This window comes from Pseudophryne corroboree, chromosome 7 (genome assembly GCF_028390025.1).
Source record: "Pseudophryne corroboree isolate aPseCor3 chromosome 7, aPseCor3.hap2, whole genome shotgun sequence".
NCBI lineage: Eukaryota > Metazoa > Chordata > Amphibia > Anura > Myobatrachidae > Pseudophryne > Pseudophryne corroboree.
Window position 1 is genome coordinate 378,514,250 of NC_086450.1, and position 27,749 is coordinate 378,541,998.

The 27,749-nt window shown below is 45.4% G+C and overlaps 1 protein-coding gene and 1 long non-coding RNA gene across 4 annotated transcripts in view; one reads left to right on the plus strand and one right to left on the minus strand.

Moving 5' to 3' along the window:
* Positions 1–27,749, minus strand: part of LOC134945340 (uncharacterized) — a 171,285-nt gene that overhangs the window by 55,329 nt on the left and 88,207 nt on the right. The gene's annotated exons all lie outside the window — the stretch shown is intronic.
* LOC134945337 (cytochrome P450 2W1-like) overlaps positions 8,851–27,749 on the plus strand; it is an 88,976-nt gene continuing 70,077 nt past the window's right edge. For both annotated transcript variants that reach the window (XM_063934541.1, XM_063934542.1), the window contains exon 1: positions 8,851–9,065. In XM_063934541.1, the coding sequence (XP_063790611.1) occupies positions 8,880–9,065 (186 nt within the window). In that variant the 5' untranslated portion in view covers positions 8,851–8,879. The remainder of the gene's footprint in view (positions 9,066–27,749) is intronic.

A 27,749-nucleotide genomic window follows, 5' to 3' on the forward strand; every position in this document is an offset into this window, starting at 1 on the left:
CACAAACAGAAGATTTAAGAGGTATGTGGTGACTGTAAAATACAGAGAAAAATACCAAAGTAGTATATCCTGTGAAACTCTATATTATATGGGAACCCCGAAGCACTTAGCCCCCGTCAGGGTACAGAATATAGGGATAGCAATATGTGTGAGATACACGAAATAGAGACCACACAGTAGCTATTGGCACACACTCAGTCACATAAACAATGCAGACATTATTACAAACAATAAGTTTGCACAAGACTAGCAATACTAAGTACAAACTGTACCATTAAGTAAAGCTATATAGGTATAGAGATATAACAATGCACAGTAAAGACTGGATATATATCACAGGGTACTTGTACAAAATATCCCTGTAGTAATGCACTCTTTCTTAACTAACACTGTCTAAAGACATGTAGAATACTTAAGTGTCCTGTAATTAAATACACAGCGCTGATGATGCACACGCTCTAAGGCAGACTTCCTCCATTTCAAACTTATGCTCTCATCCTTCAGTGCTGCCCTTTCTCTTGCTAAACAGTCATACTTCAAGAACCTCATCTCCTCCCAGTCTTCCAACCCCTGGCACCTCTTTGCCACTCTCAACTCAATCCTCTGCCCACCTCCACCTTGTCTCCCTTCCTCACTCTCTGCTCTTGACTTTGCCACTTACTTCACATCCAAAATTGACTCCATACGTCAGGACATCACATCACACCAGAACATCAATAACCAGCCTTCTCCCATCCCTTACCAACTCTTCCCATCCCTCGCACCTACTCTGACATCTTTCTCCCATGCATCTGGAGAGGAAGTCATGGCCCTCATTCGTTCCTGTCCCCTCACCACCTCCCCACTTGACCCTATCCCCTCCCGCCTCCTCCGCTACCTCTCTCCTTCTGCTTGTTCCCATCTTTCCCACCTTCTCAATCTCTCCCTCTCAACAGGCACTCTCCCCTCTGCTTTCAAGCATGCACTCATCTCTCCTATTCTTAAAAAACCTACCCTTGATCCAAACACTCTCTCCAACTACTGACCCATCTCTCTCCTCCCTTTTGCCTCCAAACTCCTTGAGCGTATTGTCTACAACGGCCTTACTTCTTTTCTTTCCTCACACTCACTGCTTGACCCATTCCAGTCTGGCTTCCGTCCTCTCCACTTCACTGAAACTGCCCTTGCAAAAGTATGCAATGACCCCCATGCTGCTAAATCTAAGGGACACTACTCTCTACTTATTCTACTTGATCTCTCTGCTGCTTTTGACACTGTGGACCATCCTCTCCCACTGCAAATCCTTCACTCCATTGGTCTGCGTGACACTGCCCTCTCTTGGCTGTCCTCCTACCTTTCTGACCGTTCATTCTCTGTCTCCTCTCATGACTCCACTTCCCCCTCACTTCCATTAACTGTAGGGGTACCTAAAGGTTCTGTCCTTGGTCCTCTTCTCTTTTCTCTCTATACGTCCTCACTAGGTAAGATCATTAGTTCTTTTGGTTTCCAATATCATCTCTATGCTGATGACACCCAAATCTATCTTTCCTCTCCAGACCTCTCCCCTGCTCTCCTCACTCGTATCTCCAACTGTCTCTCTGCTTCCTCTTCCTGGATGTCCCAGCGCTTTCTTAAACTTAACATGTCTAAGACCAAGCTGATCATCTTCCCTCCCTTCCGCATAACCTCACCTCCTACAATCTCATTATCTATTGATGGCACTACTATCTCCTCTAGCCCCCAAGTCTGCTGTCTTGGAGTAATCCTTGACTCATCCCTCTCCTTCAAACCACACATTCAGCACCTCTCACAAACCTGCCGTTTTCATCTAAAAAATATTTCCAGGATCAGACCCTTTTTGACCCAGGATGCTACTAAGACTCTTATCCACTCACTGGTCATCTCCAGACTGGACTACTGTAATCTCCTCCTGACTGGCATTCCTGACAAATACCTCTCTCCACTCCAATCTATCCTCAAAGCTGCTGCCCAGCTCATCTTCCTCAGCAAACGCACTACGTCCACCTCTCCTCTCTTACTAGACCTTCACTGGCTCCCCTTCCCTTTCAGAATCCATTTCAAGCTTCTCATACTCGCTTACAAAGCCCTCACCCACTCCTCTCCCATCTACATCTCTGACCTTATTTCCCTTTACACTCCCACCTGTCCTCTTCGCTCTGCTAATGCACGCCGACTCTCCTGCCTATGGATTACTTCCTCCCACTCCTATCTCCAAGATTTTTCACGTGCTGCACCACTTTTCTGGAATTCCCTACCTCTCCCCCTCAGACTCTCCACCTCTCTACAAAACTTCAAACGGGCTCTCAAGACCCACTTCTTCACCAAACCCAGCCAAATCTCATCCTAACCCTCTGTTCTATGCTCTCTATGCACCCCATCTGTGTCACCCCTGTCTGTCTACCACTCCCTTTAGGATGTAAACTCTCACGAGCAGGGCCCTCTGAGCCGGCCCTAACCAATATGATGCCCTAGGAAAGATTTTGGCTGGTGCCCCCTAGCACCAACGCTGGTTCCGCCTCTGACCTTGCACCTCTTTCCCAGCACTATCACCCCTCACCCATAGCAATCCTTATTTTGGTGTTTGTACCCCCAATATTTTAAATAGGAACAGTTCGCATATTTGGCGCAGAGCCCAAAAAGGGGTGTGTTTTTGCTGGCAAGAGGCATGGCCACACAATAGTAACCCCAATTCCAATTACGCCACACAGTACTGCAACTTTATTCATATTTGATCACGCGATAGTGTCCATAATTCATATTACATCCCACAGTAGTATCACTTTACCTTATAAATGTTACTCCTCACAGTAGAGCCCCTTATTCACATTGCATCACACTGAATTGTTCCTTTTTCACATTACACCACACCCTATTGCTCTTTATAAACATTAGACAACACAGAAGTGCCCTTTCTATACGCAACGCCCCATAGTAGAGCACCTTATACACATAATGCCACACAGTAATGCCCCTTACACATATGAGACACATTATTAATGTCCTTATAAACATAATGCGCCTTACACATTATGACAACCTTTATTAATGCCTTTTTACACATAATGTCCCTTACACATATGCTGCACATTATTAATGCCCTTATACACACAATGACACACATAGTGCCCGCTACACATTTGCTGCACATTATTAGTGCCCCTATACACATAATGACACACATAGCGCCCATTACACATATGTTGCACATTATTAATGCTTTTTTATATAACACACATAATGCTCTTTACACATATTTCGAACACTACTGCACAACCAACCCACTCACATGCACACAGCACTCACTGCCACTAACACTGTGACCTCTGCCTCTGCTTGGATACAGATGTGTCCTCATAAATCTTGCCTCAATGCTAACGTTAAGCACTTTTTTTTAATGAAAATTCATCTTATTTGCATTGATATGTGGCTAGGATGCACAAGCAGCTTCTGCTGATTAAAATGATATGCAGCATGCCTATAAACTGTGTGAGACTGTGGCTGTATCTGCATATGAAATGCTACACACAGAATATAGACATGTCGCATATCATTTTAATCAGCAGAAGCTGCTGATGCCCCTAGGCATATCAAATGCCCTATGCAATTGCCAAGTTTGCCTATGCCTATGGTCGGCTCTGAGGGCCCTCTTCCCTCATGTGCTTATCCTTTCTTACTTTAATAATCTTCAACTGCACCAAATCCAGCAGTCTTCTGCCACCTGATACTTATTCTAGTGTCATCTGCTGATGTAACTATGTTTATTTACCCTGTACTTGTCCTATACTGTCATCAACTGTAAGTTGCTGTTTTCTTGTTTGATTATTTGTTTATGTACTCTGTAATTGGGCGCTGCGGAACCCTTGTGGCGCCATATAAATAAAGGATAATAATAAATTTGCAGGCGACTTTACAGAGGAGACTTTGCCCAGCAGTCCCAGATCAGCGCAGCTGTGTGTGTAATGGCACCCAAACGGTGACAGGGAGTGAGGGTGAGAGAGAGATGCAGCTCCAGGGTGGGAACATTAGCAGTAAATGGCGCCCTAAGGCTGGGGGAGGGGCTACAGGTCAGAGCCGTATCCCCTTGCTGGACTTCACCACCGGGTACAGCGGGACTTGTAAAAATGGATTATATACAGCAGGCATGTCCAAACTGCGGCCCTCCAGCTGTTGTGAAACTATATATCCCAGCATGCCCTGACACAGTTTTCCTGTCAGAGAATGCTAAAGCTGGAGGGCCGCAGTTTGGACACGCCTGATATACAGAATCCAACCTGTGCCTAAGCTCTGGTGGTCTAGTGGGTCCATGCACGGCCACAGTGTCCACGCCAGCGTGCACGGTTCATCTCCTAGAGACCGCACCGGATCGCGACTAGCAGCGGGTCCTGCCTGGGGGACCCTCTTACCTCCTCCTGAAAGCGGCCACGCGATCCCAGAGAGCGGCGGTCAATGTGTGTGTGTGCCCTAATGAATCACCGGAGTCCTCCGCTGTAAGTACCCGGCAACCAGGGCGCCGGAGTATACAGTGCCGCTGGGAGGTGAGGGAGCTGCAGCATGGTATGTCAGATATGACATATAGCACTCTCAAGTGCTTATGCTGCGGCCTCTTGAAGTTTTCTTTCTTCATAAAAAGCTCTTTTCAGGGCTGCTCAGTGCAGCCCTCCCTGTTAGATGCCTGCACTGCAGGCACCAGCTTACAAACTGAGCTCCTGTGCATGGAGGCGGGGTTATAGAGGAAGCGGCGCTGTGCATCTTGGGAACAGTCAAAGCTTTTAGCCTGTTGGTGCCTCGGATCAAGAGCCAACTCTACACCCCCATTGTTAGCCCTGTGGAACCCCAGTGTACCCCGCTGCAGAAATGTTGGTGGTACTCTATACTACCAGCCCACCGCTGGGGCATAATTTATAAGGGGCATTTTTGTGTGTGGGACATAAAATGGTGTCAGTGGCATAACTGTATGTGACATAATATGTAATAGGCATTATGGTGTGTGGTATAATATGTAAGGCATTACAGTGTGTGGCATAATGTGTAATGGGTATTACGTTGTGTGACATAATGTGTAATGGGCATTACGGCATGTTGCATAATGTGTAATAAGCATTACAGTGTGTGGCATAATGTGTAATAAGCATTACGGTGTGTGGCATAATGTTTCATGGGCATTAAGGTGTTTGGCTTAATGTGTAAGGGGCATTACGGTGTGTGGCATAATATGGCCATGCCCCTATTGTCATGTAGCCACTCCCCTAGTTTCATGTGACCACGCCCCCTAATGACACGTAACCACAACCATTTTTACTATCAGTACCACTAAGAAAAAAATTCTATTCCATGTTGACATTTTCACCCTGTCAACCTTTTTTATGTCGACACTTTGGGGTCAACCTATTGACTGTAGACCTTTTTAGTGTAGATCGAATTATCCACACCACCTTATAAATGCTTTATTGCTGCAGTTCAATCTATTTAACTAGTTGTTTTATGTTATTATATGTATATTTATTGCCTATTTTTTTTATAAAGCAAAAATCTTTTTAAAGGAGAATCTTGTTTTTATTTGCAAACTTTTGGTGTATGTGGATACAAAATTATTATACCAGGTGGGCGCAACTGGGCACTTTCTTTTCTGTGTGCACTTTTGATTGGGCAGTGAAGCAGCCTGACAGGCGTATTAGTGATTTTCTGAACTAGTGCCAGGCTCAAAGTATTCAGAGGTTACACTTTGATGCTTATCTAAAGTACAAGTTACAGTAATTAATATACTGCATTATCTTGAATTCTGTTGCGTGCAGGAGAGGTATACACTTCACTGCACTTTTTATCCAAAGCATGTTTTCTGAACAAAGGGATTATTATACAGGTTTGTTAGCAAACCCAGAAAGCACGATAATGGGTAAAACCATGTGCACTGCAGGGGAGGCAGATGTAACCTGTGCAGCGAGTGTTAGATTTGGGTGGGTTATATTGTTTCTGTGCAGGGTAAATACTGACTGCTTTTTTTCTACACTGCAATTTAGATTTCAGTTTGAACACACCCCACCCAAATCTAACTCTCTCTGCACAAGTTGCGGGTTGGGGCTGTAATGCCGGAGGTTGGGATGCCAGCGGCCAGAATATCCTGCTATCTAAAATACAGATAGGGGTTGGGTAAGTATGCAACCCCTCATCCCCTAACCCCCTCTTTCTGCAGCCTAAATCTAACCTTCTCCCCAACGCAGCCTAACCCTGACCCTCCCCGGGGGTGCCTGAACCTTACTCCCCCTTCCAGCAGCCTAAACCTGACGGAATCCAGGCTGTCAGGATGCCGGCGCCAGCATTCTGATCAGTGTCTGTATTCTGGCGTTTGTATTTTGACAGCCGGGATCCCAACAGTCAGGATCCTGACCGGATCCCCATGATACATCTGTCTCTGGGCGGGATGTACTAAAGCAAAAATGTGGTAAAACCCCCCAAAACGGGGGTTTTACCGCATTTTCAAATTTACTAACACCCTACCGCCGCCTTTTCGGCGTCCAGGGTATCGCCATCTCTGGATGGCGATACCCTATAGAAGCCAATGGGCTTCTTATCGCCGACCGCCGCAACCCGCCAACACCCCTGCAGACGCCAACCCCCCCTCCCCCCCGGCATACCTTCCTCCAGGCTGCCCTGGACCCAGAAGGTAATCTCCTCCTCCCACCTAGCAACGCAGCCGGACGTCCTTCCAGCTGCAGGGGGGAGGAGGAAGCACCGGGGGCAGCCTGCTGCTGCTTCCCGGCGTCTAGCCAGTGTGGGGACCCCAGGGAGATGACGGAGACCCCCCGCAAACCACCTTACAGGTATCGCGGGGGGCCTCCGTCACCGCATCGCGATATTGATCGCATATGTTAGTACATATTATTGAAGTGGGTCTTGAGAGCCCGTTTGAAGTTTTGTAGAGAGGAGAAGAGTCTGAGGGGGAGAGGTAGGGAATTCCAGAGAAGTGGTGCAGCACGTGAAAAATCTTGGAGGTAGGAGTGGGAGGAAGTAATCCGTAGGCAGGAGAGTCGGCATGCATTAGCAGAGCGAAGAGGACGGGTGGGAGTGTAAAGGGAGAGAAGATCAGAGATGTAGATGGGAGAGGAGTCGGTGAGGGCTTTGTAAGCGAGTGTGAGAAGCTTGAAATGGATTCTGAAAGGGAAGGGAAGCCAGTGAAGGTCTAGTAAGAGAGGAGAGGTGGACGTAGTGCGTTTGGTGAGGAAAATGAGCCGGGCAGCAGCATTGAGGATAGATTGGAGTGGAGAGAGGTGTTTGTCAGGAATGCCGGTCAGGAGCAGATTACAGTAGTCCAGTCTGGAGATGACCAGTGAGTGGATAAGAGTCTTAGTAGCATCCTGGGTCAGAAAGGGTCTGATCCTGGAAATATTTTTTAGATGAAAATGGCAGGTTTGTGAGAGGTGCTGAATGTGTGGTTTGAAGGAGAGGGAGGAGTCAAGGATTACTCCTAGACAGCGCACTTGGGGGCTAGAGGAGATAGTAGTGCCATCAATAGATAATGAGATTGTAGGAGGTGAGGTTATGCGGGAGGGAGGTAAGATGATCAGCTCGGTCTTAGACATGTTAAGTTTAAGAAAGCGCTGGGACATCCAGGAAGAGGTAGCAGAGAGACAGTTGGAGATACGAGTCAGGAGAGCACGGGAGAGGTCTGGAGAGGAAAGATAGATCAACATCGCTGCGGTAACCGGTGAGGGGCAGCGATGTATCTTAATACATCCCACCATCTATGTTTTGTCCATTAGTGTGCTTTTTATGGATTGCTAACAAACCTGAATAAGGCCCAAAATCCTCTTACAGTATGTGCGCACAATATAGTGTCCAAGATATTAAGTGATACTCCAAAATCAATGTCTTTACTACTTTAAACATTAAGGCAGTGTCAGACTGAGGCAAGAAGGGCCCACCAGGGAAATACAGTGGTAGGGGCTCATGCTTAAGGATGTGGCCAGGCAATAGTGGAGGTCTGGCCAATGACCAAGGAGGCCCACCTAACCATAAGAGAGTGCATGGGCTGGGCCCATAGTCCTGTGCAGTATAAGGTAACATATGTATAATGTATCATTACAGTGCACTAGGATACAGCCTGGAACCTAATCCCTAGAGGAGGAGGCGGGCCCACTGGTTGTTTCCCCTATTCCTCTGTGGGCCAGTCCGACCCTGCATTAAGGGGTCTATTTACTAAGCCTTGGATGGAGATAAAGTCAACGGAGATAAAGTACCAGCCAATCAGCTCCTAACTGTCATTTTTCAAACCCAGCCTGTGACATGTCAGTTAGGAGTGGACTGGCTGGTACTTTATCTCTGTTAACTTTATCTCCAACCTAGGCTTAAGAACAAGGGTTAATAAAAGCTCCCCTGTGTCAGATCAATTTTGGCACAAACACGACTAAGTTTTGTGAAAGAAAAAGTTGTGAAACGATCTGATACACTTTTAACGTTATCGTGGTAATAGGAATTTTTGATGTGGAATATAAATAACTGTACATATTAATGCAGAAGTCGAAATTGTCGGCTCTCACAAAGCAATCTGAAATCCAATTTTGTATTTATTTTTATTTTGTATTCATTTAATCTACAATATTGACGAAATTAAATTATTTTAAAACAGTGACAAGCAACAAATCTCTGTATTATTTAATCCCTGAATGTTTGATTTGGCGGAAATGTGTTGAGAAACAGGAGACTAATTGTTTTGCCAACTCTGTTTAATCATCTCCTTAATACTCGAAGAACCTATTTTGAAGAAGTTCTATTTGTAGTGGGCGGAGCTTAGTTGGTGATGGGCACAGGCTTATTACAGTACTGTATATATATACAGAGGCTTTGTATCTGCTAATGACTCGGATTGCAGAACACAAACTATCATGACTGTCTACTCCGAGTCAGTGACACTATTCCTGCTATGCACCGTCATTATGATGTGTGCAAAAATCATCATGAGCTTTTCTAAAAGAAACATCTATAAATTTCCCCCAGGACCGACTCCTCTGCCTATTATTGGGAACTTGCACATCATGGATCTTTACAGACCAGATTACACTTTTATGGAGGTAACATAGACTTTGCTTTAATTAAGTATATAGAAGAAAGAGTAGTGGTTGCATAGGGCAGTATCCCAGACGACCATCTCTTTAAAAGGTCCAATTCTTTGTTCCTTGATAATGCTCCATACCCAGGCTGGTCAGAGCAGGGCTGTTACCTCTCTGTATTGATTGCACTTTACATTCTGTCTCTGTCACTGTATGTACTTTGGGGGTAATTCCAAGTTAATCGCAGCAGGAAATTTTTTTGCAGTTGGGCAAAACCATGTGCACTGCAGGGGAGGCAGATATAACATGTGCAGAGAGAGTTATATTTGGGTGGGGTGTGTTCAATCTGCAATCTAAATTGCAGTGTAAAAATAAAGCAGCCAGTATTTACCCTGCACAGAAACAAAATAACCCACCCAAACCTAACTCTCTCTGCAAATGTTATATCTGCCTCCCCTGCAGTGCACATGGTTTTGCCCAACTGCTAAAAAATTTCCTGCTGCGATCAACTTGGAATTACCCCCTTTATTTGTATCATGTAACACTCACTGTATAAAGTTGGATAATATGCTGGCGCTTTACAATGTTTAAAAATTATTTCAATCCTTGTTCAACCATAAAAGTTATTTTATTTTAACTCCCACTCATTGTGAAGCAATCTGAAGTATACAAAACTGCTGAAAATGTTTTTGTTGTATTCAACAGCAACTGACGTACTGTTTATCTTTATTCAGATCTTTTTGTTATGTCATTTACGTACTGCACATAAATATATTATTTAAGTGATATTGCAAAGTCTGGAGATTGTCTTTTTGCTATACAGTCAGGAAGCCAATGGTCACTGTATCAATATTCATAATGAATGTCGACAGTTATGATATTGCCATGGTTAAAATGTTAAGATCTAACATGTTGACATCTGGAAAATGTTGGTATGGCCAGAAAATGTTGAAATTAGCTCTAGAGCTAGGTTTAGGGGTTAGGGTTACCGTTAGGTATACCATACAAATGGATTGTCAGCACTATTAACATATCAACATTATCACTGTGTCGGCATTCAAAATGCGTACATGGTTAGGATCGACATAATATACCAAATCTGTCTTATGGGATGTTTGGAAAAGTGTGATTTGTAGGTTGCTTTGGCTGTAATAGATTGGGTGACTAGCAAATCAACAACAACAACAAAAATGTATAGCCAGTTCAGCTAATCGACCTTTGGTGCATCCCCTATATGCCTGACATGTCACTGGATGTGCACTCCCACCTTGTAGCAGTTACTGCGTATGTGCACTCCCACCTTGTAGCAGTTACTGTGGATGTGCTCTGCCACCTTGTAGCAGTTACTGTGGATGTGCACTGCCACCTTGTAGCAGTTACTGCGGATGTGCTCTGCCACCTTGTAGCAGTTACTGTGGATGTGCACTGCCACCTTGTAGCAGTTACTGCGGATGTGCACTCCCACCTTGTAACAGTTACTGTGGATGTGCTCTGCCACCTTGTAGCAGTTACTGTGGATGTGCACTCCCACCTTGTAACAGTTACTGCGGATGTGCACTGCCACCTTGTAGCAGTTACTGTGGATGTGCTCTGCCACCTTGTAGCAGTTACTGCGGATGTGCACTCCCACCTTGTAACAGTTACTGCGGATGTGCACTGCCACCTTGTAGCAGTTACTGCGGATGTGCACTCCCACCTTGTAACAGTTACTGCGGATGTGCACTGCCACCTTGTAGCAGTTACTGTGGATGTGCACTGCCACCTTGTAGCAGTTACTGTGGATGTGCACTCCCACCTTGTAGCAGTTACTGTGGATGTGCACTGCCACCTTGTAGCAGTTACTGTGGATGTGCACTGCCACCTTGTAGCAGTTACTGTGGATGTGCACTGCCACCTTGTAGCAGTTACTGTGGATGTGCTCTGCCACCTTGTAACAGTTACTGTGGATGTGCTCTGCCACCTGGTAGCAGTTACTGTGGATGTGCTCTGCCACCTTGTAGCAGTTACTGTGGATATGCACTCCCACCTTGTAGCAGTTACTGCGGATGTGCACTGCCACCTTGTAACAGTTACTGTGGATGTGCTCTGCCACCTGGTAGCAGTTACTGTGGATGTGCTCTGCCACCTTGTAGCAGTTACTGTGGATATGCACTCCCACCTTGTAGCAGTTACTGTGGATGTGCACTGCCACCTTGTAGCAGTTACTGTGGATGTGCACTGCCACCTTGTAGCAGTTACTGTGGATGTGCACTGCCACCTTGTAGCAGTTACTGTGGATGTGCACTGCCACCTTGTAGCAGTTACTGTGGATGTGCTCTGCCACCTTGTAGCAGTTACTGCGGATGTGCACTGCCACCTTGTAACAGTTACTGTGGATGTGCTCTGCCACCTGGTAGCAGTTACTGTGGATGTGCTCTGCCACCTTGTAGCAGTTACTGTGGATATGCACTGCCACCTTGTAGCAGTTACTGTGGATGTGCACTCCCACCTTGTAACAGTTACTGTGGATGTGCACTGCCACCTTGTAGCAGTTACTGTGGATGTGCACTCCCACCTTGTAGCAGTTACTGTGGATGTGCACTGCCACCTTGTAGCAGTTACTGTGGATGTGCACTGCCACATTGTAGCAGTAACTGTGGATGTGCTCTGCCACCTTGTAGCAGTTACTGTGGATGTGCACTGCCACATTGTAGCAGTAACTGTGGATGTGCACTCCCACCTTGTAGCAGTTACTGTGGATGTGCACTGCCACCTTGTAGCAGTTACTGTGGATGTGCACTGCCACCTTGTAGCAGTTACTGTGGATGTGCACTGCCACCTTGTAGCAGTTACTGTGGATGTGCACTGCCACCTTGTAGCAGTTACTGTGGATGTGCACTGCCACCTTGTAGCAGTTACTGTGGATGTGCACTGCCACCTTGTAGCAGTTACTGTGGATGTGCACTGCCACTTTGTAGCAGTTACTGCGGATGTGCTCTGCCACCTGGTAGCAGTTACTGTGGATGTGCTCTGCCACCTTGTAGCAGTTACTGCGGATGTGCACTGCCACCTTGTAGCAGTTACTGCGGATGTGCTCTGCCACCTGGTAGCAGTTACTGTGGATGTGCTCTGCCACCTGGTAGCAGTTACTGTGGATGTGCTCTGCCACCTGGTAGCAGTTACTGTGGATGTGCACTGCCACCTTGTAACAGTTACTGTGGATGTGCTCTGCCACCTTGTAGCAGTTACTGTGGATGTGCACTGCCACCTTGTAGCAGTTACTGTGGATGTGCTCTGCCACCTTGTAACAGTTACTGCGGATGTGCACTGCCACCTTGTAGCAGTTACTGTGGATGTGCACTGCCACCTTGTAGCAGTTACTGTGGATGTGCACTGCCACCTTGTAGCAGTTACTGCGGATGTGCACTGCCACCTTGTAGCAGTTACTGTGGATGTGCTCTGCCACCTTGTAGCAGTTACTGTGGATGTGCACTGCCACCTTGTAGCAGTTACTGTGGATGTGCACTGCCACCTTGTAGCAGTTACTGTGGATGTGCTCTGCCACCTTGTAGCAGTTACTGTGGATGTGCTCTGCCACCTTGTAACAGTTACTGTGGATGTGCTCTGCCACCTTGTAACAGTTACTGCGGATGTGCACTGCCACCTTGTAGCAGTTACTGTGGATGTGCTCTGCCACCTTGTAACAGTTACTGCGGATGTGCACTGCCACCTGGTAGCAGTTACTGTGGATGTGCACTGCCACCTTGTAGCAGTTACTGTGGATGTGCTCTGCCACCTTGTAACAGTTACTGCGGATGTGCACTGCCACCTTGTAGCAGTTACTGCGGATGTGCACTGCCACCTTGTAGCAGTTACTGTGGATGTGCACTGCCACCTTGTAGCAGTTACTGTGGATGTGCTCTGCCACCTTGTAGCAGTTACTGTGGATGTGCACTGCCACCTTGTAGCAGTTACTGTGGATGTGCACTGCCACCTTGTAGCAGTTACTGTGGATGTGCTCTGCCACCTTGTAACAGTTACTGCGGATGTGCACTGCCACCTTGTAGCAGTTACTGCGGATGTGCACTGCCACCTTGTAGCAGTTACTGTGGATGTGCACTGCCACCTTGTAGCAGTTACTGTGGATGTGCTCTGCCACCTTGTAGCAGTTACTGTGGATGTGCACTGCCACCTGGTAGCAGTTACTGTGGATGTGCACTGCCACCTTGTAGCAGTTACTGCGGATGTGCTCTGCCACCTGGTAGCAGTTACTGCGGATGTGCTCTGCCACCTGGTAGCAGTTACTGCGGATGTGCTCTGCCACCTTGTAGCAGTTACTGTGGATGTGCACTGCCACCTTGTAGCAGTTACTGTGGATATGCACTGCCACCTTGTAGCAGTTACTGTGGATGTGCACTGCCACCTTGTAACAGTTACTGCGGATGTGCACTGCCACCTGGTAGCAGTTACTGCGGATGTGCACTGCCACCTTGTAACAGTTACTGTGGATGTGCTCTGCCACCTGGTAGCAGTTACTGTGGATGTGCTCTGCCACCTGGTAGCAGTTACTGTGGATGTGCACTGCCACCTTGTAGCAGTTACTGTGGATGTGCACTGCCACCTTGTAGCAGTTACTGCGGATGTGCTCTGCCACCTTGTAACAGTTACTGCGGATGTGCACTGCCACCTTGTAGCAGTTACTGCGGATGTGCACTGCCACCTTGTAGCAGTTACTGCGGATGTGCACTGCCACCTTGTAGCAGTTACTGTGGATGTGCACTCCCACCTTGTAGCAGTTACTGCGGATGTGCACTGCCACCTTGTAGCAGTTACTGCGGATGTGCACTGCCACCTTGTAGCAGTTACTTGGATGTGCACTGCCACCTTGTAGCAGTTTTTAGCATTGCAGACAATTCTTAAATCTCTTGGCAGAAAATACATTGCAGACTTATTGTAATTTGAAAACATTATTTATCTATTCCTGTACTGGCAATCACCCATGCAGCATTTTTGTGATACGAGTCACCACGGTATATGTCTACAATTATAATGTTGGAGGCAAAATCCCATGTTTACAGACACTATACTAGTCTCTCTCTCTCTCTCTCTCTCTCTCTCTCTCTCTCTCTCTCTCTCTCTCTCTCTCTCTCTCTCCCTCTCTCTCTCTCTCTCTCTCTCTCTCTCTCTGTCCCTCTCTCTCTCTCTCTCTCTCTCTCTCTATCTATATATATATATATATATATATACAGTATATATATATATATATATATATACAGTATACACACAATATATTTGGCAACATGCTAACTCTAAGAAGGAAAACTAAAATATAAAATCAAATATATAACAGTGCATCTATCATTCAATAAAGCAGATGGATTATATATAAATCATACTGCACATGCAGGGGCGGATTGGGAACAAAAAGCGGCCCTGGGAAAATTGTACTAGTGGCCCCACTTGGGCAGCACCAGAGTTGTAAGGTCTAGTCATGGGCCATGGCAGCAGCACCCTCCCCCCAAGACTTTCCAGATAGTGGGCATGTCCAGCATCAAGGGGGAAGTTAAAAGGAAATACAATTAAATATTATGAGCACATTATATGATACACCTTTAGAATTTAGGAAACTATATCATTCTCTAGAAAGATATATTTTTTTGCTTATTACACCAACCGTATCCCAATCACTATTCACACAATCTTATATGTCAGCCAAGCAGGCAGACAGAGAATATAAGTGGCAAAGTAATTTTCATATATGCAAATTGTTTGGCATCTTATTCATTATGTCTATAAATAGGACCACATGTCCTCAAACAAAACAGGCCCACAGGGTGCGTCGGCCCATCGGGAATCTTCCCTGTAGGGTCTATGGCCAATCCGCCTCTGTGCACATGTAACATAAATGTCTAGAAAATGTTCGGTACAGGTATTCATGTGATTGCAGCTTAACAACTCAGTGATGTCACTAGTTGCTTGTTACAGTATGTGATGTTTTCACTGGAGAAAGGTCTTTTCTTAATTTATTACCGGATTAACAAGGGAGAAATCAGAGTTTGCACCACTTACCAGTTTCTATGGGGATGAAGTTAATAAGCAGTGAAAATGTTTGCTTTTCGCTGATAGTGTAACCCTATACAAGGCAAAGGCGACTGGTGAAGCCAGGATAGTTTTGCTTTATCGGATCAGGCTACTATGTGCATACGCATTTTACTGTGACCTTTGCTGGCAGCATCAGGCTTAGTGAGTCAGATGTACTAAACCTTTAAAAGTGATAAAGTGGAGAGTGATAAACTACCAACCAACCAGCTCCTAACTGCCATATTTCAAACACAATCTGTAACATTGCAGTTAGGAGCTGGTACTCAGGGCAGACGAGAGCCGGGATGGACTCAGGTACTTTTCAAGGGGCGTGGTCTTATTACAGGGGGTATGGTCATGTACCTTTAGGAAAAAATACTGAAAAAAATAGTATTTTAAGCACCTCATGGCCACCCTACAGCCCAGTATACAGCATCATTTGGGCTGAAGAAAAGAGCTACAGCTGCTGCTGCTAGGTAAGAGGGAGGGGGCCTGGGCCCCTACTGGACTCTCACTGGGCCCCTCCATCAGACCTGGGCCCGGGTATTTTGTACCCTCTCCCCCCCTCTCTCTGCACCACTGCTGGTACTGTATCACTCTCCACTTCATCACTTTTCAAGGCTTAGTACATCTTCCATGAGAGAGAACCATTTCATCTTGCATTGGTAATTTACGGCATAACTAAAATCTGTATTGCTGAAGAAAGAATCCAATTATTAGTTACCGCACATGTTTAATACATAGACCCCTTGCTCACGGTGACAATCATCTTTAAAACACACAATAATATTTCATATTGCAGTCCAATCACTGTGACATATAGGCAATCTACAGTATGCAAAATAAGCTCAAAGTAGCTTAAACCTTACACTATCATCACGTAGCAATAAAGTTACCTCTGGTATTTCAGTATATTTTATCATACACTAAGGGGTCACTCAGACCGGGCTGCTAAAGTGGCCCATAGCGCAGTTTGTCGGTGGCAGCAAAGTGCACATGCGCAGCAGCCACACAGCGTCTACATGGTCCTACACATTGCTGTCGCATTGGCGCCGGAAAACTGGGGTGGGCCGGGACCTTTTTCAGGGCGGCTACGTGACGTCATTCGCATCCGCTCCAAAAAAAAAAAATGTCCGCTGGAAGCACAGCCTGACCGATGGTCAACCTTAGATCCGATGCATTCGCAATTAGATTGCGAACACATCGGGAGGTGGCCCCACACATACTGGGCGGCCCTTAGCATGTGCAGTGATGAATGCAGATCTGGCTGCGTATGCGCCCTAAGTGCTTACCCCGGAAAATTAGTTAGTCTGTACGGTTCCACATTGAATACATGCAGGAGCTACAGTGCACATTTTTTGTACAGGTGTTAATTAAAATGTAAGTACTGTTTTTATCTAAAATGAGTACAGTTGGCACAAAAGCTTATTGAATACATGCATTATCTTTTTATTTTGAACTATTCTTTTTTTTTTAAGAAAAAATCTATTTCAGCACATTACAAATCTGCAAAAAAAATTGTTAATGCAAGTTCAAAGCATGTTTGCTAGTATTTTATCTCAAAATAAATACTGGCTGTTTTACTTTACTGTTTTCACTTACGAGCAAAATAATGCTCTGCCCACTGGGCTAACAAAATAAGGAAGACAGCTACAGTATGATATACCCCCTAATATCAACAAAAACAGTAATTATGTAACAAAAATAAAAAAAATAAGTAAATTACAAAAATAATTATTTTATTATGCATTATTAAAGTCTGTTTATGAGTTTCATCACAAAAGATCTTTCTGAAGCTGACATATTGGATAACTGGGGGGAGCAGGCTGACAAAGTATTTAGATAAATAAAATAGGTGCGTTATGTAATTGAAAAGCTGAGAAGAGACAGAATTAACACAATAGAAACATTAAAATATACAGTATCATTGTTCTTATTAAAACATACAGTATGTATATAAATTGTGCAGCTGCCCAATGGCTAGGGTATCCAGATGATAGATTGATAATGTATTGGTCAACAGTCAATATGTCAACACCATATGACCATAGGTCAACACCATTATAGATCTAAATTATTGATTTGAAGAAGAAAAAGTAAATCAACTTTAGGTAGCAGCACTCATTCCCTTACACAAGAAGTTTAATTCTTTTTAATACAACAAATTTTGATACTTTATTAATATGATATAAAATAAGAGAAAGATCTCAATACCCACATGTGATGTAGATACCTTATTATTACCACATGTGATGTATTATATGCCCCCTTATTATAAAGGGGTCATGTAAAGTGAAATATAAAATCAGATAGGGACAGAATAACGTGTAAGAAAAAAATAAATTTGTGTGAATAAAGATATTTGTTAAAAATTTTTGCTGGTACGCTGTCTTTATTTTATGAATTGAGTACCTGTGATTCAAAGAATTGTTGGGTAATCTTTAAAATAACCACTGACTATTTCTGCCAGTGATGTTTACAAAGGGTTACAAATGTTGCAGTGTTGTGACATTCCTAGTATATTATTGATTCAGTAGATCACAGTGCAACACTTGTTGCTAGATAGTGGTGTGATGAGAATGTTAGAACCAACACTGCATATATTCGGATGACAGTTTAACTGTCTGATTATTAATTAATATAAGGCTCTTATTGTCCTGAATAGTACCGACGTATGATCACATGCAGACAGGTTCTTTTTAGACACTAGATATTATAGGTTACCCCTATTAGAATGTATGTTCACTAGCCAGTACCCCTTAATTGATGTACTGCTATTTCAGCAATGCACTTGATGAGGCTGTGAATTTATGCAATACTGGCTTAAAAATGAGCCTGCCTTAGCATCTTTTTATTGAATTTGTATATAAGGGAGACATAGAATTTAAATATATGTGTTAATACTACCACAAACAATGCTCTGTTAATTACACAGCTTAACCAGACATATACAATGTCACGGGTTAATGATCAAATCCTCATACAGAAACTATTTATTATCTTCCCAGTGATGTGTGCTCACATTAAATCGAGCATGCTGTATTTTTCACAAATATATGTATGTAGTTCGTTCGAATCTTTCATGCATCGATATAATAGTTCAAGCACCTGTTGCTGCCTGAATATTGCCCTAAGCAGCACAGGCACACATACACAATCAGCACTCGAATATATGGTGTTAAACTTTTTAGCAATGAGCTTGATCTATTCACACCTCAAATTACTGTCCTTACTGAAGAGAGCCATAATATCTCTCTTGAACATAATATTAACCAGATGGCTAATACTTGGAGAAATCCTCCTGTCTTATATCTATACTGCCAGCATGTGTTTATAAGATATAAGACAGGAGGATTTCTCCAAGTATTAGCCATCTGGTTAATATTATGTTCAAGAGAGATATTATGGCTCTCTTCAGTAAGGACAGTAATTTGAGGTGTGAATAGATCAAGCTCATTGGTAAAAAGTTTAACACCATATATTCGAGTGCTGATTGTGTATGTGTGCCTGTGCTGCTTAGGGCAATATCAGCCTGATATTCAGGCAGCAACAGGTACTTGAACTATTATATCGATGCATGAAAGATTTGAACGAACTACATACATATATTTGTGAAAAATACAGCATGCTCGATTTAATGTGAGCACACATCACTGGGAAGATAATAAATAGTTTCTGTATGAGGATTTGATCATTAACCCGTGACATTGTATATGTCTGGTTAAGCTGTGTAATTAACAGAGCATTGTTTGTGGTAGTATTAACACATATATTTAAATCCTAGGTCTCCCTTATATACAAATTCAATAAAAAGATGCTAAGGCAGGCTCATTTTTAAGCCAGTATTGCATAAATTCACAGCCTCATCAAGTGCATTGCTGAAATAGCAGTACATCAATTAAGGGGTACTGGCTAGTGAACATACATTCTAATAGGGGTAACCTATAATATCTAGTGTCTAAAAATAACCTGTCTGCATGTGATCATACATCGGTACTATTCAGGACAATAAGAGCCTTATATTAATTAATAATCAGACAGTTAAACTGTCATCCGAATATATGCAGTGTTGGTTCTAACATTCTCATCACACCACTATCTAGCAACAAGTGTTGCATTGTGATCTACTGAATCAATAATATACTAGGAATGTCACAACACTGCAACATTTGTAACCCTTTGTAAACATCACTGGCAGAAATAGTCAGTGGTTATTTTAAAGATTACCCAACAATTCTTTGAATCACAGGTACTCATTAATTCATAAAATAAAGACAGCGTACCAGCAAGTTTTTTTAACAAATATCTTTATTCGCACAAATTTATTTTTTTCTTACACGTTATTCTGTCCCTATCTGATTTTATATTTCACTTTACATGACCCCTTTATAATAAGGGGGCATATAATACATCACATGTGGTAATAATAAAGGTATCTACATCACATGTGGGTATTGAGATCTTTCTCTTATTTTATATCATATTAATAAAGTATCAAAATTTGTTGTATTAAAAAGAATTAAACTTCTTGTGTAAGGGAATGAGTGCTGCTACCTAAAGTTGATTTACTTTTTCTTCTTCAAATCTATATATGCATATTTAAATCAACAAGCAGCACCACTCATATGCATTTGTGTTGAAATATTTGTTTAGTCAACACAAATTGTCATGCTATTTATATTCCCTATATGATATCATTTATTTAAAACCTGGTGCGGGAGCCTCTTTTACTTGAAGATCTAAATTATTACCACACCCAATGGCTAGTATGGGAGAAAGGATGAAATGTATCAAGACTTCGAGAGAGATAAAGTGGAAAAATTGCCAGAGTAACCCATCAGCTTCTAACTGTCATACACTGTGCTACATAAATGTTACCTAGAAGCTGATTGGTTACTATGGGCAACTTCTCTACTTTATCTCGCTTAAAAGTTTGAAAATTCTCCCCTGAAGAGTAGTTTTTTCACGAGAGTATGCAACTATTATTTTGAGTAGGCCATTCAGAAAAATTAGGGATTTTCTTGTGCCAGACATTCAAGTATATAGCTTAATGACTCCGAGCAAAGCGACAGGGGCGCCATGCGCTGCTATATTTTAGATAGCATGCCGATATGCAGGGGCAATGTATTGATGGTCAGCAGCACTGATCGTTCCTACACCTGCAGCTATCGATTTTGACAGCTGCAGGTGTCGATGCCCTATCTCCACAGCAGTCCCTGGCTGTGGCGGGTGCCAGCTCTGGGATGCACACAGGAGATTTCGCACATGCACAGTGTAGCCAGCCTGACAGGGACACAGCGAATCAGCCCTAAGCTGATGCACTGTGCGCTCCATCGGGAATCGCCGTAGGAGGCAGTTTTCACTCCGCAACTCAAGCAGACAAGATGATCATACATCTTATCAGAGTGGCTTCCTGCTTCACCTTGGTAATGAGGCGAGGCAGGTAGTGGTATAGCAACACAATCTGTGCCGCTATAATACATTCCCTCTATGTGTTGAATGCAAATATCAGTAATGGGTGCCAGAAATTTTTACAATTGCTATGTATTTGTCCCATACATACTTACTTTCTTTTTAACACTGCTGCTGTGACGGGTGCAGTGCCAGATTAAGGTCTTAATGGGCCTGGAGCTGAAATTTTTGAAGGGCCTGTTGTGTGCTTCCTCAGGGCTGTGATGGGGGCTACGGATATAGGTGCGTGACTAGTGCTGTATTTAAATATATGTATATATGCGTGTGTGTATGCGTGTTTGAAAATAAAATAAAAAATCTATCTATATATCTTTATCTCTCTCTATATCTATCTCTCTAGAGAGAGTCACTGGGGGGAATTTATTTTTTGGGTGACCATAAGTAATGGGCGCCCAATGGAACTATTCAATTGTATTGCCATGACTGCATGATTTCTGCTCGCAGTCTCTTGAGGTGGTGAGCAGAAATCTGTGAACAATTGGCTGTTGGATCGCCCAAACTGCTATTTTGGCAGCATGACCAATAGTTTAGACTGGTTTAGCCACATTATGCAGTTTTACCAAGTGCTTCTAAGTGATAAGCAATAGGTGGCCATAGCCTTCACTTTCATTTGCATTACAATTGAATAGCTCTGTCGAGCTTCCATTAATTATGGGCATGCAAGAAACAACTGGATTCAACTCGCTAAGGGGGTCATTCAGACCTGATCACAAGCTAGGATTTTTTGCTGCGCTGCGATCAGGTCAGAACTGCGCGTCATACGGTTACAAAGCGGATTGTTGCCGAGTGATGGATTGTATGAAGAATCCATTCGCCCAGCCGATCACAAGGAGATTGACAGGAAGAAGGCGTTTGTGGGTGGCAACTGACCGTTTTCAGGGAGTGGTAGGAAAAATGCAGGCGTGTCCAAGCGTTTGCAGGGCGGGTGTCTGATGTCAATTTTGGGACCGGACAGGCTGAAGTGATCGCAGCGGCTGAGTAAGTCCTGGGCTACTCAGAAACTGCTAAAAACTTTTTTGTGCAGCTCGGCTGCACAGGCGATCACACACTTGCAAAGCGAAAATACACTCCCCTATAGGCGCCGACTATCTGATCGCAGCGCCGCAAAAAGTATCTAGCGAGCGATCAACTCGGAATGATCCCCTATGTCAAAGGACACAATATGTCTAATCAAAATAGATATGTAAGTGTGTATGTATGTATGTATGTATGTATGTATGTGTATATATATATATATATATATATATATATATATATACATACACACACACACACACACACACACACACACACACACACTATGCTGTTACTGGGAGTGCCATACCGAAAAAAAACTCCTCACCTCAGGAGGCCCGGGCCACCTTCATGGAGAATCCTGCTGTCAATGCTGCCAGTGCTTCCTGGTGTAGTGGTGGCAAGGCGGCACACTCAGAGCCGGCCCTAACCAGTTTGATGCCCATGGCAAGATTCTAGCTGGTGGCCCCTAGCATCGCCCGCTAGTTCCGCCTCTGACCAGCACCCTTCTCCCAGCATCGCACCCAACAGTACAGATCACAGCAGCAGCCAGCAACACCCATCATCCCTCATAAAGGGGACGAGAGGGATAGAGAGACAACGGGGTGAGAGAGAGAGGAGAGAGAAAGGGAGTAGAGAGAAAGAGAGAGAAAGGGACACAGATAGCAGGGTAGAGAAAGCAGGGAGAGACAGAAGAGAGAGAGGTGAGAGGGGGAGTTGGAGAGGGTTGAGAGAGAGGGGGAGCAGGGTTTAAGAGAGGGGAGGGAGAAGAGAACAAAAGAAAGAGATAGGTAGAAAGAAGGTTAGAGAAAAAGAAAAATAGGGAGAGAGAGAAAAAGAGAGCGAGGTGAGACAGAGGGAGGGGTGAAAGGAGAGAGCAGGAGAGAGAGAAATAAAGAGAATGAAAGAGAGGGGAGACAGAGAGGAAGGATGAGATATAATGGAAAGAAAGAAAGAAAGAAAGAAAGTTGAGATAAGTGGGTGAGAGGTTTGAAAGAGGGAGAGGGGGGCGAGGGAGAGGGGGGGCGGGGGAGAGGAGGCAGGGAAGAGAGAATGAGAGGGAGAGAAAAGAATGAGAGAGAGAGAGGTAGAGAGAGGTGAGACAAAGGAGGGGGTGAGAGAAAGGAAGGGGGAGAGGAAAGAGGTGACAGAGTGTGTGTGAGAGAGAGAGAGAGAGAGAGAGAGAGAGAGAGAGAAAGAGAGAGGAGAGAGAAAGGGGAGAGAAAGAGAGGTGAGACAGACAGCAGGGTAGAGAAAGCAGCGCAAGAGAGTCGAGAGGAGGAGAAAGAAAAAAAGACAGAGAAAGAAAGAGAGACAGACGGTTGTGAGAGTGGGGGAGCAGGGTGTAAGAGAGAGGGAAAGAGAGCAAAAGAAAGCGAGGGAGAGAGGGTTAGAGAGAGAAAGTATGAGAAAGAAAAAGGTGAGACAGAGAGGTAGTGTAAGAGAGAGGGTTGAGAGAGAATGGGATGGGGTGGAGAGCAGGGGAGAGAGAGAGAGAATTAGAGAGACAGGGAGGATGCGAGACAAAGTTGAGTAAGACAGGGGTGTGTGAACGAGGGAGGGTCAGAGAAGAGGGAGCAGGGTATAGAGAGAAAGGTGACAAAGAAAGTGAGAGAGAAAGAAAGAGCAAGACAGAGAAATGAGAGAAAGAAAAGAGAACGAGAGAGAGAGTTAGAGAGAGAGAGAGAGAAGGGGGTGACAAAGAGGGGGGGAATACAGAATGAAAGAAAAAGAAAGAGGGAAACAGTGGGGGTGAGAGAGACCAGGGTTGAGAGAGGGGAAAGAGAGAGGTGAGACGGATGGAGGGTTGAGAGAGAGGGGGTACAGATGGCCCTGTGTACTTAGCTCTGTCCCCCTGCCCCCAGGTCAAGTGACACTGTGCGTCCCTCCCTTCAGTGAAACGGCACTGTGTACCTCGGGCAGTAGTGGGTCCCCTTCTCATCAGTGACAGGAAAAGCGGGTCCCCTTTCTTCTCCGGCAGCAGTGGGTCCCTTCTTCTGTTTTTTGTTGGATCATGACGTCGGGCAACAGCGTCAGAGAGTGGTAAAAAAGGTGAGTGCGGCTGGACTGGCTGGACCACCTCCTCCTGCTAGTACTGCTGCATGCCCCTTCATGGCACCACACTGCCGCAGGTCCCTGCTTGAAAAAAAAAAAAAAAGTGGCAGAAACAACATGGAGTGGCACCGACAGTGCCTCCAGTCACCCCACACAGCCTGTTCCCCCCCAGTCACCCCCCCTTACTCACACAGCCTGTTACCCCCAGCCACACACCCTTCCCCACACACACACACAGCCTGTTCCCCCCCAGTCACCCCCCCTTACTCACACACACACAGCCTGTTCCCCCCAGCCACACACCCCTCCCCACACACACACAGCCTGTTCCCCCCAGCCACACACCCCCTCCCCGCACATACACAGCCTGTTCCCCCTAGTCACACACACACACAGCCACCACCAGCCAAGTCATGCCCCCCCTCCCCTCACACGGCCTGTTACCCCGCAGTCACCCCCACACACACGCAGCCTGTTCACCCTAGTCACACACACACACACACAGCCACCCCCCAGCCAAGTCATCCCCCCTCCCCTCAAACTCACACAGCCTGTTACCCCCAGTCACCCTCACACACAGACAGCCTGTTACCCCCAGTCACCCCCACACACAGACAGCCTGTTACCCCCAGTCACCCTCACACACACGCCGCCTGTTCCCCCTAGTCATACACACTCACATACACACACACAGCCACCCCCCAGCCAAGTCATCCCCCCTCCCCTCAAACTCACACAGCCTGTTACCCCCAGTCACCCACACACACAGCCTGTTACCCCGTCACCCCCCACACACATACGCAGCCTGTTACCCCCAGTCACCCCCACAGCCTGTTACCCCCAGTTACCCCCCAACACACACAGCCTGTTACCCCCAGTCACCCCCCCCCACACACGCACAGCCTGTTACTCGCAGTCATCCCCTCACCCACAAACAGCCTGTTATCCCCCCAGTCACACCCACACAGCTGTTACCCCCAGTCATCCCCCCCACACACACACACACACACACACACACACACACACACAACCAGTTACCCCCAGTCACCCCCTCCCACACACACACACACCCTGTTACCCCCAGTCACCCTCTCCCACACACACCCTGTTACCCCCAGTCACCCCCCCCACACACGCACAGCCTGTTACTCGCAGTCATCCCCTCCCCCACACACAAACAGCCTGTTATCCCCCCAGTCACACCCACACAGCTGTTACCCCCAGTCACCCCCCCCCCACACACATCCTGTTACCCCCAGTCACCCCCCCACACATACAGCCTGTTATCCCAGTCACCCCCCCCACACATACAGCCTGTTATCCCAGTCACCCCCCCCACACATACAGCCTGTTATCCCAGTCACCCCCCCCCCACACATACAGCCTGTTATCCCAGTCACCACACATACACTCAGCCTGTCCCCTCGCCCCACACACACACACACACATGTATTCTGTACCTGTCACCTCCAAGTCCCCACAGAGGAAGCAGTGAGGGGCAGGCCACACACAGACTACCGCCGACGCCAGGAGCCAAGCAAATTCGGGGGCGTGGCCTAATATCGGACCCCCGTGGCCACGCCCATTTTTATGATTTATTTATTTATTTATTTATTTATGACCTGGCTGGAGGCGGAGCTACCGGGACTCCGGAAGAAAGGCGGAAACACTGACTGGTGTTACGTCACTGCCTGTGCGGCGCAGGGAGGGTTAGTGACCCATTCCACTCCGCCGCCCATAAAGTTTGTGCCTGCGGTGGCCTTTGTGCGTGGGTGCCACAGGAGGAGGGGAGGTGGTCGGAGGGTGGCAATTGCAGGCTGCTGTAGCAGGAAAAATGTTTCCTGTCTACAGCTGCAGCACAGTAGATGCAGTGGGCCTATTTTGATGGGGGCCTGGAGCTGCAGCTCCATCCGCCCCATTGTTAATCCGGCCCTGGACGGGTGTAGTACGTTATGCCAGCGCTTGGGATCCCGGCACTCAGCATACCGTCGCCGGGATCCTGACAGCTGGCATGCAGGCAGCGGGGTGAGCGCAAAAGAGCCCCTTGCGGGTTTGCTGCGCTCGCCATGCTACAGGCATGGTGGCGCATGTAGGGGTGTCGGGGACACCCCAAGAGGGGGAATAGTTGTCGGTATGCTGGCTGTCGGGATTACGATGCCAGTATACTGAGCGTCGGGATCCGACACCCGGCATATCAAATGCCTCCCGCTGAGACTAATCCTTGGTTCTATTATATTTTTTATAGTAGGTTCTTCTGGAATACATACCTTTCACTGGCAGCCGGGATCCCGGCTGTCATGATCCTGATAGCAGAATCCTGGCCACCAATATGCCAGCAGCGGGTCGAGTGGTAGAAAGCGCCTTGCGGGCTCGTTGCTGGCACGGTGGCTCGCTGCGCTCACCACAGGATCTATTCTTCCTCTATTGGTATCGTGGACACTGAGAGAGAGAGAAAAGCCTGTGGCGCTGGTATTCCGGCAGCGGCATTTCACCGTGTGTCGAGATTCCGGCGTCGGCATTGTGACCGCCAGGCTCCTCACAGGCGGTCTCGTAATCGCCTCCCGATTCTTCCATATGGTATCTTTTGGTATCCTCCGTTTAATTTAAAATTGTTTCCTTGTTCTAGAGGTAATCTTTATGTTTTTTAATTACAGCCTTCCTAAACTGAACGGTGCCGAGAGGGCAGTGGCCTGAATGTAATTATATACAGACAATGGTGTTTGCTATTCTGCGCTTCTAGAGTCTGTTGCTCCTCTCACTTTAGGTGTACCCTCTATTCGTGTGGAATAATTACTTAGTCTTAGAAAAATCCTTGTTTCACATGGTATGTGTCATAACCCGGATCAACAACTGTCTTCACTTGTGCATATGGAGTGACAGTTACTTTAAATAAACGCTATCTTCACATAAAGGTATCTTTTCCTAACAGCAGTCTAGTGTATGGATGGCTGTAGATTTCCCCTTCTCCATGATCCCAAATGATATTTAGCGGTAGGTGCCGCCATGCTTGTATACCATGCAAGGAAACAAAATATATGGGGGGAATGTAATAGGGTGTGAGAATCAGAAAGTTAGAGATTTTGGGAGATTTCTCCTATTTATTTTAAAAGTGGCAGGTTGATTTTGCCATGTAAATAATTGTCACTTTAAAAAAACAGAACTCCCCAAAATCTCTCACTTTCTGATTCTCACACCCTATTACATCCCCCCCCCAAGTCTCCAGAAAAAGAATTTATTTACAATAGAACATACACATTATGTGAATTAAACAGAATATAAGACAGCGGTTACACAAGGTAATTCGTACCCTTTAGTTGTTGAGGCTGTGTGCTGTATCTGAGACCATCTCAGGTGGTCTCAGAGCATTAGTCCGGCAACAGAAATATTTAACAATTTTTTTTCATCAGTATTTACTAGAGAGGACCAGATGGTGGAGGTAGTGAATAACATAGATAATGATAATGTACCCTTGTTGAGTACTTGTTTGAGTGAGGAAGCAGTCCGTGAGCAACTAAACAAAATAAAGGCTAATAAATCTCCTGGTCCAGATGGACTACACCCAAGGGTTCATATGGAGCTTAACTCAGAACTAGCATGGCCTTTATATTTAATTTTCTATGATTCAATTAAAACAGACATGATACCAAAGAACTTATATATTTCAGAGGTAATCCCGGTATTCAAAAAGGAATCAAAGAATAAAAACTCATCCTGGTAACTATAGACCGGTTAGTTTGACATCTATAGTGGGGAAAATATTAAAAGGAATATTAAGGGATAGGATACAGGAATACTTGGATACCTCAAATGTTATTAATAGGAATCAGCATGGTTTTGTGAGGGGCAGGTCATGCCCAACTAACTTAATTAGCTTCTATGAGAAAGTGAGTAATAATCTTCACTGGGGAAACGCTGTTGTTGTGGTCTATTTAGATTTTGCTGAAGCCTTTGATACAGTGCCTCACATGAGGCTGATTTTCAAACTAAGAGAGCTCAGCCTAGGAAACACTATTTGTACTTGGGTAAGTAATTGACTAGATAACAGGGAACAGTGAGTTGTGGTTAATGGGATGTTCTCCAATTGGGCCACTGTATTCAGTGGAG